The 15,769-nt window shown below is 39.6% G+C and overlaps 1 protein-coding gene across 2 annotated transcripts; it reads left to right on the top strand.

Annotated features, from left to right (window-relative positions):
• The first annotated feature begins 10,975 nt into the window (after positions 1–10,975).
• Positions 10,976–15,011, top strand: klf4 (Kruppel like factor 4). 2 transcript variants are annotated; one of them, XM_061215698.1, is made up of 5 exons: positions 10,976–11,301; positions 11,413–11,524; positions 12,331–13,120; positions 13,213–13,377; positions 14,002–15,011. In XM_061215698.1, exons 2-5 carry the CDS (start codon positions 11,435–11,437, stop codon positions 14,175–14,177), a joined length of 1,221 nt encoding a protein of 406 aa, XP_061071682.1. In that variant the 5' UTR covers positions 10,976–11,301; positions 11,413–11,434; the 3' UTR covers positions 14,178–15,011. The 2 variants fall into 2 exon arrangements, with proteins under 2 accessions (XP_061071682.1, XP_061071681.1); XM_061215697.1 differs by having other exon boundaries at positions 10,977–11,272.
• The last annotated feature ends 758 nt before the right edge of the window (positions 15,012–15,769 follow it).

Here is a 15,769-nt window from a genome sequence, read left to right as displayed (position 1 = left end):
AAAATCTCGACAGGTCCATCGGAGACTTGAACTGTTATTATCCTTGTAAGCACATGCGTTGATCCTTTTTGTCATTCGATCATTTTGCACACTGTAAGGTGGGATTTATAGCATGCCACAGGGTAAACCCTCATCATAAACTATAATGGAGGATGGTGGAAGGCAAGCCTTCAGTTTAACATTAACCCTGCACCTGAAAATGTGACTGACACCTGGAACTATGTGTAATGTGTAAACAGATTAAGAGATTCTACATGAATCTACAACTTTTTAATAGAACATATGACACGCGTGTATTTCTCTTTAGAATATATTAATTTGATCTGCTGAAAGACGTGAATAGAAATCTGTTGAGTGCTACTATGTACGAATATCTTTACTACACCAACAGCATCAGAAGTTTACTTGGTCTTGCCATTACTTTTAGAAAATATGTGAAATTATTGCCATCACATTTTTCCCCTCAGAGACGGTGATGAAACCAGAATTGTTTTGTCCAATATCAGCGATCGTAAAGTTGAACGACGTTTCACTCTCCTCTTTTACTCTGAAGTACCTTTGGACTACAGTCATAAAGCTGTGCCTTTTAAAGTTATTCTCATGCATCACAAGCCATAAAAAGGATAAAACAAAACATTAACAAACCGCATTACTATGACAACCTTTTGGACGTGTTCCAAGAAACCCCTGAAATGTCTGCATTGCATGCCTGTTGTACAACTGGTCAAAAGCAAGAGTGGTAATAATGGTGCTTACAATGAGTGCAGCAACTATCTGATTTAATTTAGTATCAGTAGGCCACATAAAAATGAGTATAAAAATAAGAAGAAGAATATTGGCTTCAGGCAAAGATGGTAGCAGAAATAATAAAACACACATATTATAGTGCAAGTCAAATGAGTATGGTGTCCACAAATTGTAATCAGATTGAATTACACAGGGGGAATTTACTGGACTACGCAATTGAATGTAATAATAAAAAAATTTCTCAAAATTGTCATGTATATATTTTCAAATGTACATTTTCTGTAGTACTTAGACATGAGCAATCTATGAACAAACTAAACTCCTCCACATAATCTTTATGGAGACAGATAATCCACCAAATTGCACTCTCGACACCAAATACTCCTCGCTGGATCAGCGCTAATAGCCAGTGGCTATTCTCACTATTTAGTCTCCCTTCTCAGCACACAACTTGTTTGCTTTCGTTTCTATAATTCCACTAGTAACAATGCATCACTGTTCACAAACGCTCACTGCTCAGTCTACAGCGAAGGCCTCTATTCCATAGACAACAGGAGCTGCTGGCATCATGTAAGACCTGGAATTAGACAACAACTCTCATCACAGGTTTCTACTACTGTACTACCCAGTGCATTTATCTGGTAACTTCTAGCAGTTCTACAAACACATGTGGACAAACACAACATATCACTGTGAATTTGTATTCACTGTTTTTGAACTATGTATGTTCAAATGTCCATGTGCAGTCTAAGTAAAGTGAGTAAACTTTCCTTGGATTGAGACTTGTCACAGCTGTGACTAATCTATGCCAGGCTGTAAATCAGCTTGTTAATTGCATCATTAATTGAGTGCAGGCAATAGAAAAAAACTAATGTCTGAATTTATATCCAATTCATTGCAATATTTTCGAGTTAATGAGTTGATATCAGGACTGAAGATGATATCAGCACTAAACAACTGCCTCCAAAGTGTCTCCTTAAAAGCGTGAAGTTGTGACTTGGATGTCTTTTCAAATCCTTGCACAAATAAACAGCTTTTTGCTAATGCAAGCCAGTTCTCAATTATGGTTAGGGTGTCCTAGGACCTTCTGTGTCTAATAAAGAGAACCATGTGAAACTACTAATTTAGCTTATTTTAAAGGCTTGTATTTTTTTCAGACACATTAAATCCATCTCTTTTATGAGTACATTATAATAAGGTGGGGGGAGCAGGGGCTGTTAATAGTTAATAGAAACTTTGCAGATTTGTAATTTGCAGATGAAGACTTCACTTCATGTTAGGTCATGCACCCTTATCCAAATCCAGTAATACACAAAGGAATGATGTGCAAATTCATATCTTGTTTCATGCAGTAATAGATTATTCAGATAATCTTAAATGAGGGATTTTTGTGTCAGGAAAGATTTGCACATAAACCAGTAGAACAGGGCCACACTCTGATTAAGTGGAAAATCTAAACCATACCAACCACAAATGACATTATACACATCTCATATTTATATTTGTGTGTGTGTGTGTGTGTGTGTGCATGCATATATTTGCTGGACAAACAGTACCATGCAAACTATAAACTTAAAATGCAGGCTAGGCTGATTGGAGAGTCTAAATTGCCCATAGGTATGAGTGTGTGAGTGAATGGTGTGTGTGCCCTGCGATGGACTGGCGACCTGTCCAGGGTGTATTCCTGCCTTTTGCCCAATGTATGCTGGGATTGGCTCCAGCCCCTCAGCGACCCTGTTCAGGATAAGCGGGTTAGGATAATGAATGGATTTCTGAATTCCCTCCATGTCGGCATTTTTTAGGCAAAGCTGTCAAATATTCTTAGTAATGCTCATAATGACGTTGTCTAGCTACATTTCACACTACTCCTGGTGTTCCTCTTGCCAAATAATCACATAAACTTTACATGCCTATTTACATAATGCCACATGTGATGAGAGGAACAGGGTAAAACATTCAGAAAAACAGAGACAAAGAGTTTCTATGTTATAGTATGAAGATTCCAGTACTTTGTATTTGAACATAACATCATCTTGTTAATGAATAAAATGATCTTTCTATATTACCTGAACATAATAATATAACTGAAAATATAATCCCTTGATTGCAAATGATGGGAAACCAACCAAGCCAGGCCAAACTTCGGAGGCGCATGAAACAGAATTGACCAACAGCAGATTCAGAGTGAATCCCAAGTCAAGACCAGAGGCTGAGGGAAATGTCAAATGGCTTGGCCATGTATGGCTGCCACAGGTCCTGGCTCACTAGAGAATGAATTCTGTAATGTACAAAAGCATCTTACCTGCTCAAGTTCAATAAAATCCAAAGACAATGATACCAAATACTGCTAAAGCAACAAAGGGGAGTCCAATTGAATATGTGTATGCTGAAGAGAACTAGACCTTGAAACAACAGATAAAAAAATCAAGAAAAAATATGTCTTTGTCCCAAACATTCGGGAGCCCACTGTAATAATTATTGTTGGAATATTTGTAACTAAATGTGTTTTGGACTACCTGAGTTGTCTTTCAATTCTAACCAAATTCATTCTGAAATGAAATTATTAGCAGTTTAAAATGATTCAAAATTGGTAATTAATCCATTAACTAGTGTTCTATTGAAGAAAGGCAATGTTCAACCTTTTGACATAAATGTAAAATGTTTCTGTACATACATTTTCAGATTACCCCTTATATAATTTTGGCAACCTGCTGAACCAGTTTCCCCAACAGGTTTTCCCTACAGGTTCCCAAAATGCTGTACCTCCACCCACTCATATTATCCATTTCTACCGTCTCTCTCACCCCATCACCCATTTTCTATTGTGTCCTCTATCACAGATGACAAAATGGCCTAATCCCCACAACCAGGTGAAATCATGAACCAAGTATTTCTCAATAAAACATACGCCATTTGTATTGATTTGTTTTCTACTTGAAATTCTTTTTTTTAATGGGAAAAGATGTAATAAAATGTTGTGGTTGCTTTTTGTCAATGCCCTTTCTTCACATTTTCTCCACTGCCAATGGCTCAGAATGCAAATTCTTCTGCTTTATATATATAGTAATTCAAATGAAAAGCCAAAGTATTTCACAACACCAGCAATAATGTTGAAAGTTGAAAATCCAGCAGCTGATAATCAAAGATCTCTAACAAAAATACAGTAGGTGTTGAATTCAAATGCTTTAACATTCAGAAATTATTTTTAAAAGTCATGGCAATAAGCCATATCATCCAACTGTTTTTACTCATTACTAGTCTTGTGCCACAGATTTAATTTTGTAATCTAGGAATTAAGACAAATATTATTTATTATTTTATTTAGTTCATACAACATTGAGACAAGAGATGAGATGATAGAGGGAGAGGAGAGAGAGAGGAGAGGATAAGAAAGGAGAGCAAAGGACCCTTTCCTCTAGGGTCCTGAACGTACTTGTTCCTGGGTTTGATTTGCACTTCATTGTACGTCGCTCTGGATAAGAGTGTCTGCTAAATGCCTTTAATGTAGTATAATGTAATGAGAGAGGAGATGAGAGGAGAGAAAGAGAGAAGAGAGAGAGGAGATGAGGAGAGGAGAGGAGAGAGAGATGAGGAGAGGAGAGAGGAGATGAGAGGAGAGGAGAGAGAGAAGAGGAGATGGGAGGAGAGGAAAGGAGAGAGAGAAGAGAATAGAGGAGAGGAGAAAGAGAAATCATGCCATATGATTCATACTTCCTGACTTTACCAAGTCCCCAATCCAGCTATGCCCCACTCTCTGACATTTTCTCAGGACTGAATGTAATATTTGCTGAGGACAAAGAGGGATGCTTTTTTTAGCCTTTCTAAGAAGGACTGTGGAAAAACCATGTCGTCTACAACATGTCTCACTGCTCAGCCCTAATCCATTTTGAGCCTTTCCCCACTAAATCCAAGCACAGTGAAATTATCTTGATGACATTCACCACATTAACAAGGTGTGTTCAAAATCAATCTGCTATTATGACGTAATCAACTTAATCACAGTGCTGAAAACTGGGTGGTGCACAACATCAGGCTTCGATTGTCCAGCGAAATCCATACAACTGTGAACCTCACATATGAACATCCTACTGAAAATCTTAAATTATTCTGAATTAAATGTATGGCAGCCAGCTAATCACCCATTTTCAATAAACATCCCTGAAGTCCCAGCGTGTCGTTATCTATATGCACTGGCATATAAAGGTCATAGCGTGTATTAACAGTAGTTAATCAAACGGCTTTCACATTCACAGTAAAACCGTTTATGGAATAATGTCCATAGCTACAAAGGTCATACCTCACAGAATAAGGTTCCACATTTGATGATAAAACATAATAAATGTTCATTCATATTTAGTCTAGATGAAGTACAAAATTCTGAGTTTGGCCAGTAGGGAGAACGCACAGGAGGCAAGGTACTGAGAGGTTCCTTGCGCGAGACAGGCTCAATGGTTTGCTATGGAGCTCGTAAGCATTCTGCGCTTTATAGAGGTTTCTAATTCTAGCGGGCTCGTGACATCATACTTCCCCTCCTCAGCCCATGTGTCGTCCCCTTCTCTCATTTCCTCCGCCACTCGCGAGCACCAATCTCCGCCGCGCACTCTGTTTGTTTTGTTCCTGACGTCCAGGCTGTTGATTAAAACAGCGTGCCTTGTCTGGGGCCCAGAGAGCCCTGGCAAGGAGGGGTTAAGGCTGGAGAGATCCCGGGGCCCACCCTAAAACCCCCCCCAGCCCACCCCCACCCCCACCCCCCCTTCCTCCATCATTCTGACTGAACTGCACCATGTGACGAGGAAGTGTGGCTCCTCTACACTTCCCGTCCTGACTGAAGGGAAACATTGTAGCGGAGTGGGCCGGCCTTCTGCTGCGTTACGTCGTGGGTTAAAAATAACTGCCATATTTAAAGCGGCGGTGGAATCCCACAGCAGACAGAGACAGGCAGGCGCGCAGCCCTGATTCAGTTCCCCTCAGCTCAGCCTCCCTCTCCACCGGCCAGTGTGATGTAAGCACCGGAGCCTGCACTGGCAGGGCGCTCCCTGCGCTTCCCCTGCGCTTCTGTGAGCACTGCGGCCTCAGAGCACAGTGTTCAGGCTGCTGTGTACGCCTGATCCCATATCTATACGTACTGGCGAGTTGGGATCGTGCATCTTTGTGCGCGCGCAACACGCTTTGGATGTTCAGTCAGGACAGTCCGAAAACTTTAAATAGGTTCAATCCAGTGAAATCATCTCGAAAAGGAATCATCAATGAGCTAAAACATAAGACATAGGCAGATGTGTCATTTTATTTTTATTTTTTTTACGAAACTCTTTTTCAGACCATATGGCTTCGATAGCAGAAAGAAAAGTCAAGTACTAAGAATGTAATCTGTACATAATCAATTATTGAACAATGTTTTGAGCAATGTAAAAACTTTTAAGAGTGAAAAAGTATGTATGGTCTACATTAAAAATCACTTTATTTGACATTAGTGCTCACCACAAAGACATGCAAAAGAAAATCTTTGTTCAAGTTCTACAGAAAATTTGTTATATTCTCAGAAGGTGCTATATTTTAGGTCACAACCAAGGAAGAGTCCTGGAACATTCAAATGTCCTGATTCCTTATAATACCGGCATACTTCAGTTTAAGCAACACAGTCATATGATATGATTACGATATGATATCCAATATCCGATATCTACGAAATATGTGACATTCTATTTTCTGTCCCTTCTTTTTTCTGTCTTTGCAAGCCTGAGAACCCCTACAACCTGAGGGTCATGACATTTTTTTTAGGGACGCAATTATGTAGGAAAATCATTTCAACCGTTGTTCTGAACAACATGGCAAGTGCTTAGCTGAACAAATTACATTAATAATAATCAAAACTTTTCCAGTACAACTTCCACTCAAATACACATCTTGAAAAATTAAAGCAACAGTTAATTATTAAGAATCTGAATTATGACCAAGAAGGTCACACAGTCTAAATCCCCTCTGTGTGTGCCATCAAACCGGAATTCAATGGTCATATTCTACGTGTGCACAGTGTACATATTATAAGTGTGAGACTGCAGTATTATGCCTTTGCATGGTCAGAAGGCTTTTTAAGGCTTTTTTTGTTTGAATACTACTAGTATTTACTAAATTTGTGATTTCAGTCAAATAGTGATTCCAATTTAAGTATAATTATGCATGTCTTTATTGATCCATTCTACTTTATATCTTTCTCACAAAAACATGTGTTACAAAGGCCTGGTTATTTGCTTTTGCTCTTAGGGACAGTTTGAAACTGGTTCTTAATGGGGACATAGTTTGAACCCTGTCTGGATTATGATGAGATCACAGAAATATGTTCAGTAGAAAATCATCTCTGATTGTGTGCTTTTTGTTATTTGTCTCAGTTTCTTGAAGTTTGAATCACTGCCAGAGTTGATTTAACACAGAGCATACACTCAGTGATCTCTTTATTAGGTAGCTGTACACAGCTCATTTTATTTAATCAGCCAATCATGTGTAAGCAACAAAATGCATAAAAGCATGCAGATGTGATCAGGAGGTTCAGCTGTTTTTCAAACCAAATGTCATAATACGGAAGAAATGTGATCGGAGTGACTTTGACAGTGGAATGATTGTTGGTGCCAGACAGGGTAGTTTGAATATTTCAGAAACTGCAGATCTCCTGGAATTTTGATGCACAATTGTCTAGAGTTTGCAGAGAATGGTGCGAAAAACAAAAAACATCCAGTGAGCAGTAGTTCTGTGGGCAGAAAAGCATTGTTAATGAGAGGAGAAGGCCTAGACTGGTCGAAGCTGACAGGAAGGTGACAGTAAAGCAATAACAACGCATTACAACAGTAGTATGCAGAAGCGCATCTCCGAACACACAACACATCCAACCTCTAAGTGGATGGGCTACAGCAGCAGAACACTTAAGTCTAAAAAATAAGTCTAATAAATACCTAATAAAGTGCTCACAGAGTGTACATCCTCAAACAAGTCAAATTTTCCCATTCCCACCTCGACTTTGTGCGATTTGTTTGATATACTCCTTATTTTCATGGGTTGCAAACTCTCACATAGAACAGCAAGGGCTTGTATTTGTCATTCTAATTCAGGGGAATTCATGAGAAACCTGAGGGTAGCAGCAAAGCAGCAGAACTTAATGGCTGCAGAGAGTTGTTATGAGAGACAGAAACTATTGATATGTTTCAGCCCAGGGCAACAGCAGGGCTTGCTGTACTAAAAATACAACCATGCCAAGAATTATTTGTGAATCATTTGTCATTCTTTGCAATTAAATGCAAAGCAAACGATGAAAAACCATTGATGAAAAACCGGTATGTTTCTTACATTTACATTTAGGTGTTTAACTGACTTGCATACATAATCTGACAACCTGAAAGAAGATTCCATAGCAGGTGGCTCAGTACATATTGACACTGTATTGGGAAATGTATTTAGCAAATGCAAAAAAAGTATCCTAATTTTCCAAACCACATACATTTCTTTGAACATGTGGGTATCTATAATGTTCTATAATGTTTATGATAAAGATTTTTTTTTCTTAATTTAGCTCTGTACTCAATGTAATATGATTCACAGGTATTTCTGCTTAGTCAGGTATGTTGAATTGCTTGGTGCAGGTAAAATGAAACTTCAGAAACACTGTAGGCTCACCAAGTCAAGTGTTTGGAACGTCATTAAGAAGAAAGATAGCACTGGTGAGCCATTACAAAGAGCCTGGCAGGCCAAGGAAGACCTCTACAGATGATGACTGAAAAGATCTCATCATAATGAAGGAAAAACCCCATCTTATGGGTCAGAAGCGCTGTTCAGAAGGCATGCTTGGACGTGTCGGTGACTGCTGTCTGAGACTTCTCAAAGAGAAATACAGAGACTACACTACAAGATGCAAGCCACAGATTTGTCACAACTACAGGATGGCTAGGCTACATTTTCAGCTACGTAGTACCTACAAGAACATGAAAAGTTATTGCGGACAGATGAGCTCAAGATTGATTTGTATCAGAGTGATGGAACAAGCAAGTGTGAAGGCCAAAAGGAGCTGCCCACGATCCAAATCTGTGAAACATGGTGGTGGGGGTGATACAGTTTGGGCATGTATGGCTGCCGCAGCTACTGGCTCACTTGCTTTCAGTGATGATGTAGCTGCTGATAGCAGCAGCAGAAATAACTCTTAAGTATACAGAAGCATCTTATCCAATAGGAAGACATCTTTTCAAAGCCAAAAACAGGAATAAGCAGGAAATGGAGACGACTGCAGTACAGGCCTGGCACAGCATCACCAGAGTACACACTCTGCTGAGGTCTACGCATAACAGACATCAAGCAGTCATTGCATGCAAAGGCTATGCAACAAAGTACTAAACATGACAATTCTCATTTTTCATTACACTAATATCTGTAATCTCAAACACTATGGTGACATGAAATAGGGGGAGTATTCATAAGAAGCGTTGTAATTTTGATAGAGTGAAACCAAAATCTATATATAAGAAAAAAACATTTTCATAAAAGCAGCGAATCCGCACTTTAAATGGGGACATTTAAATTGTGAACAACAGATTCAAATCAAGAAAGAATATGTTTTAGTCCCAAACTTACTGTAATAATCATCAGTATCATGCCATCATCTTATAAGGCTCCTTATGTCCATAATTCATATGCCATGTGAAAATATCTGAATCCTGCACATACTGCCTTCCTGCAGAGAACTGAATACCAATGAACTTTGAAATGTGGGGCGGAAGAAACCCATGCCCAATAAATACATTCATTTTAAAATTTTAAAAGAATGCCAGGATGGAATAGAAAATGAACGGCATTCACAAATAGCAAAAAGAAAAACAATATGAATAATTTGGATAGGCAAACCCATGTTAGCCAATATCAACACATCATAACCTGTGGCAGTGTGTAGAAATGAAGGAAGGCAAGTAGCAATGTCAATATCAATCACCACATGTAGTGTATTCAGCAGGCAAAGTAGGAACTGGACTCACCGACTAGATCCTGTTGTAGCAGGATTGTATGTGTACGTGTTTGCTCATAAAGATTTTATCTAATTACTGGATGAGAGTTTATGGCCCAAATCCATGCAAACAAGTCTTAACCCACTTCAAAGTCAGTACATATTTAATATGTAATACATTTAATATGTAATACATTTTGTACAGTAAAACCAGTTTCATAAGATAATTATATAAGAGTACATTGTGCAAGCTGTGAATGTTTCAGGTTTGGATAAATGTATGGTGAGTAAACTATATATTTATATATATGAATATAAATAATTAAATAAATGAACAAATAAACTGCTATTTAAATTGGCTGCTCTAAATTAGTCCCAATACTGTAATGGAAAGATTATTATTCGCATACTTTTACCATTCACTGAGGACACACCAAATAAAGTGGAGCCAAATCGCAGATCTCATAAGTATGTCCCATGCGAGTGGTTGCAACTGCACTCGAAGCAATAACGTAATACGTACGTAATACTTACGTTCTCGGGCAAACCGAAGTATTTTCAAATTCTTCAACTATAACGTCGAGAGTTAAAGACGCCAAGACGTCATTGCAAAACGTGTAGCCTATATACACGCACGCACGCACGCACATACACACACACACACACACACACACACACACACACATATTGCAAAGTATATATATATATACAGGCTACCATGGGATTAAAAATTATATTAAAAAGTAAAAAGATATTGAATATTACATAGATAAATAGATGAAAAAACTAGAAGGTTCGTTAACATTCTTGCCTAGATAATGCTCAAATTTAAGTTAACGTTATTTAAAGGGAGAATGATAAACGACCGGAATCATTAAAGAGTAAAAAATAAACGTATGCTAATTGTACAACACTGTCCCTCGACATAAGCTATGCATTCCCTTTGCTGTGCTTTTGTTCAAGACCTGCCTGTGTTATTTATCTCTCAAGAACTTTGCGTGGATCCGGTTCTTCCACTTTAGAAATGAATAAAACGCAAACAGTCATTGCATGTGCGGCCTCTGTTGCTATCGGTCTGTTTGGATACAAACAGTAACAGGAGACTTCATGGCTTTTTTTTCTTTGCTTTTTTTTTTTGCTCTACAGCCCAGCTGCCAGGGCGTTGCGTGTTATGACGAACTCTGCCGAAGGTAGGGCCGACGTTATATGTAGATGTTTTCCCCGTTGCCACGCAACAAGATCGTGACGATTTAAGACGTAAGATAGCCCATTTAACGCCGTCTGCCACTTGAGTTTCATTCAGACAACCAACTACCAGTCTGCCCATGGCAGCCGCAGTACAAATCAGAGGAGGGAATCCCCAGGTCTCGCCTCATAACTGATCAATTTGCATCACAGTTGCAGCGTTCACAGGCATGGCACTGTCCTAGCGCAGTGGGGAAGACGGCGTGACAAGACCGGGAACATTTACAAATCGCCTGTGCATTTTTCATGCAGTAGAATATCTGAGGATCGTCAAGTGAAAATAAAACAATTTCCATTTATGAGGTGCGTTTTTTCAACCAGGCAAAACAAGGGTTCGTTTTGTTTTTACTAGATATTTCACTACTTTTTGGTGTAACATTTATTTGGGGAAAAACTGGAAAGCATCAACACCAAGGATTTATGTACATGTCGTATTTTTACAGGCAGCCACCAAGTGACTTCGATATGGCATTAAGCGGAACGCTTTTACCATCCATATCTACATTTGCAAGTGGCACCACCAGCAAAATGAAATCAACGGGACCAATGAGTTCAGTAAGTAGGCTAATCTTTACTTCTACACATATTGAGATCCTATTGTAGCAAGACTTCGCTTCGAATTAAAATGATTTGGCTACTTTCTCAATTTTTACTTTCTCACTTGCTGCGTATCCTAATATGCCCTGTCTACGGTAATACCATGGCGCAGATCATCGTATTGTAGGCGATCATTTTCAAGTTAGTCTACGTTGCTGCACACCAAACACATCTGGAGTTGAACGAATACTGCGCTACGATGAGGGTTATAGTCTAACCTTTTATGAGACTCGTTGAAGAGTTAAAACGCCTAATGTCTCCTCACGAACTCTAAACAGATTTTAAGCAAATTGTCATTTGTCATTGCATTTTCCCAATACAGTTATAATGGGAATTGTGTCCTATAACTTGTAAAAATGTTTCGGTGGTTAATACGCTGTCTGCAATGCGCTTAAGGAATCAGGGTAGCTATCAAAGCGAAACCATTAGGCTAGTCGCTAGTTTCACCCAGAATATTCTTATTCTTAATAGGCTATATTATATCGGGTCTGGGGATAATAACTTAATGTGGGAAATATTACTCAGATGAGGTCTAACTGGTTTCTGGGACCACATTAATAAACCTTTAAACAGGAATTAGCAACATGCAAATAACAATACTAAAGTAAAAAAAAGCTCTCTACTTGTCTCGTGATGAAAACAGGGTTTTCCTCAGATGACACGGACCGTATTCTGGTGATTATGCGTTGAATTAGAACGCATTATGGTCATCGTACTTACACGTTTATCAAACTTCCTATTCTTTTTTTTTTTTATATATATAGCGATGGAAAGAGGAACTCTCCCACCTTAGGAGATCCTGTGTGCCTACAGGTGGTGGTTGTCCAGAACAGGAACTCACCACTAGGATGGCTAAGAAAGAGCCGGAGGACCTGGACCAACTGGATTATGATTTTATCCTCTCGAACAGCATGCTGCAGCAGCAGCAGCAGCAGCAGCAACAGGATGCCGAGGCCAGCGGCTCTGGAAACCGACCCCATTCTCCGGGGCCCTACTCCTACCCGCTCCCCTCCCTGCAGGCCAATGCCTGCGAAATCCTATACACCATCCCCGATATAAGTGACGTGTCTCCCACAGGGGGCTTTGTGGCTGAGCTGATGAGGCCCGACCTGGACCCTGCGTACCTGCAGCCCACCAACCTACAAGGGAAATTTGTGGTGAAAACCACCATGGACATGGCAGACTACAACCAGGGCATAAACATTGGCAAGAGCAGCGCCGTCTTGACTTCGGCCTTCCCCATTGCTCGCCATCGGATAAAGCAGGAGAACCCCGGCCCTTGTACCGTCACTCGACCGCAGGACCACCACCACGGGGTGGGCTCCCGCCCGGGGGCCAGCCAGCGCCTCCTGCTCGGCGCTCAAAGTTTCCCCCCGGGGCGGCCCGTGGCAGCCAGCCGGCCGGCCACATCCCTCTCCACAGGAGACCTGCTGGGCGGAGACCATCACCCCTCGCCTCAAGTTTTAAGTCGCCCTCCACTGCCTCTCTCCCAGGGCTACCACGCCTCCGCAGGCTACTCCCCCTACACCCAACCTCCACCCATCCAGTACCAAGGTCAGTCCTATCTGTGTTTTTCAATTCCCACTTTTACTACCTGAGGCCATGCTCACCCCCCCCCCCCACCCCCACCCCTCTTCACCCCCTAGAGCTCATGTCCCCGGCAGACTGTTTGACAGAGGAGTCCAAACCCAAAAGGGGGCGCCGCTCCTGGCCAAGGAAAAGGATAGCCACCCACACATGTGACTACGAAGGCTGTGGAAAGACCTACACCAAGAGCTCCCACCTCAAAGCACATCACAGAACGCACACAGGTACATTTTCCCATAAGTACACACACGGCTTGTTGAACACGGCTTTTAATATGAAAAGCTGTTTCTAGATGTTGTGGTTGTGGATTCTGAGCTGAGGCTTTATCACGAAGACTGTATGATATATAATGCTGTACATATGTTCTCAAATGACTGACTTGGAAAACTAGATTACATTAACCTGAGGCAATAGCTTGAATAGCCTGAAATGTACAAAACATAAATTTTGCGTAAGCAACTACAGAACGTTACAATTTAAGAGTCCAAAGTTTCAAACTGTCAGCATAGTAAGTCAGAGAAAGTCTCCGCTCTCTCTCGTCCTTCCACCTGTAGAGTCTCATGCTACCATTACAGTATAGCTATACTCTCAAAGCGATAATGCATGCTGGTACATGTTAAGATGACTAATATTACAATAATTTCCTAAGTATCTTAAGTACATTCAAATTCAGTTGATTGGCTGTTATATCACAAGTGGTAAATCGCAGTTGACAGGTATCATGCTATATACCCTATCATTCAGTGTAGAATAGGGCAGCTTTTATTGGTGACGAAAGTTCTCAATTTCCATTTGTGGGCAAAATTCTATTCTTTTTTCTTTATTTTTCTTTTACTTCCATTGTTTAGGAGAAAAGCCTTATCACTGTGACTGGGAGGGTTGTGGCTGGAAGTTTGCCCGCTCCGACGAACTAACACGCCACTACAGGAAACACACTGGCCATCGCCCCTTCCAGTGTCAGAAATGTGACCGGGCCTTCTCAAGGTCAGACCATCTCGCCCTGCATATGAAACGCCACTTATGAGACCTGACAGAATTAAGGAAAGTGGCAAAAAAAGAACAAATCTGTGGCCTTACACCACATACTGCCTTCGAACAGATGTGCCAAATGACCAGCTATGTTGTCCATGGTAAAGAACTTCGAACAAAGGTTGAACTTTTCAGGTGTTTCCGTCGTCTTCCAATGGACTGGATATTTATAGAAATCTATTGCATAAAATTTTTTTGGGGACTAAACTGGAATTCTAACTTATACATGACAAAACTTGGAGGACCAGGTGCCAAAGTATGACTGGAAATGCATGATTATCAGGGAAAAATTAAATGAACGATGAGCATGAAAATGACTCCATGAAATATGGCTTTCAAGCAGAAACATTCCATTTGTCTTCATAAGAACACACTGTTCAACATTGTATTATACATATATTTTTATAATGCTTTTGCAAGCCATTGAATTCAGGTACAAAATAATTTATAGTTTGTAACAGGATGGTGCTCAGAGACTTAGATGTATTTAAAGGTACCAAAAGGAAAAACAAAAATTCAAACGTTTTCTTGTGCCATATGTTTTTTCTTTGTTTCTTTGAAACTGGTCTTCCTTGTGCTTGACTTGGTTCTGGTGAACATGATGTCCCTTATTAATGGTGATGGCAATTTTCAATGCACTGTGATTGCAAAGTGCAATAATGTCTAGTTATAAATAAAAACACTAATTCTTTAAAGAATGTATTTTTTTCTAGACTAATTCTGTAATATTATCCATTTCATTTTGTACATTTGTAAATAAAACATTTTCTTAAATTTGATATATTATGTATTCTTGCAAAATATTGAAATAAAAACAAATTAAAAAACAGCTAGTTTGAACTGTGGAATTTTTAAAATCTTCACCATTGGTTTCATGTTAAATGTGATTTTTATAAATTCTTTAAGCAGTGTTGTTTCAATTATTAGCTGGTAATAGTTATAGGTTGAGTTTTTATATGATTTGCATGTTAGCCGATTTGACAAATATTATGCTGTGAATCTGAGTTTTTTACCTGGATCGATTTCAAAAGCTTTCACAGGGTGGTTATAATCTTTGGTGAGAATGATAATAATTAATTGTTCTGTTGCAGAAGCCATTCTGTTGCACTGCAGACTTACGCATGTGCGATTAAGAAAATGTTATTAATTCACATCAGTGCAAAGTATGTGTCCAAAAGTGCATTAGTGCAAACATTTCAGCCTTTCCTTATCCTGCAGTGTGCAAGTCTTTCTGCAACAGAACTTCTGCTGGCCTACGCACCTGCATACATCACATTTTACAAGGCACGGTGAGTTCAGCCATTTCTAGTACATTATATTTCAGCAATAAAGTCCATGTTGTTGCCTATACGCCATACGTTATTTATTTTGCATTACAATGAGACAATGGAAGAGACATGTCTGATGCGCTTTGTTTGGCGAAGCTATTGAGGTGTATTAAGAAGAGAATCCTGCTGTTGGCCATTTACATTTTAATGCTATTATATAGGCTCTCTAACTACATTCATTAACCAGACGTGGCACATTTTAATATAAAACCAAGATCATGGCATATGTTCTATACTCTGTATATTTGCCAAAATGTAT

This window comes from Conger conger, chromosome 12 (genome assembly GCF_963514075.1).
Source record: "Conger conger chromosome 12, fConCon1.1, whole genome shotgun sequence".
In the NCBI taxonomy this organism is placed as follows: domain Eukaryota; kingdom Metazoa; phylum Chordata; class Actinopteri; order Anguilliformes; family Congridae; genus Conger; species Conger conger.
Note: the sequence above shows the minus strand (reverse complement) of the source record. Positions and strands in the feature narration are given on the sequence as shown.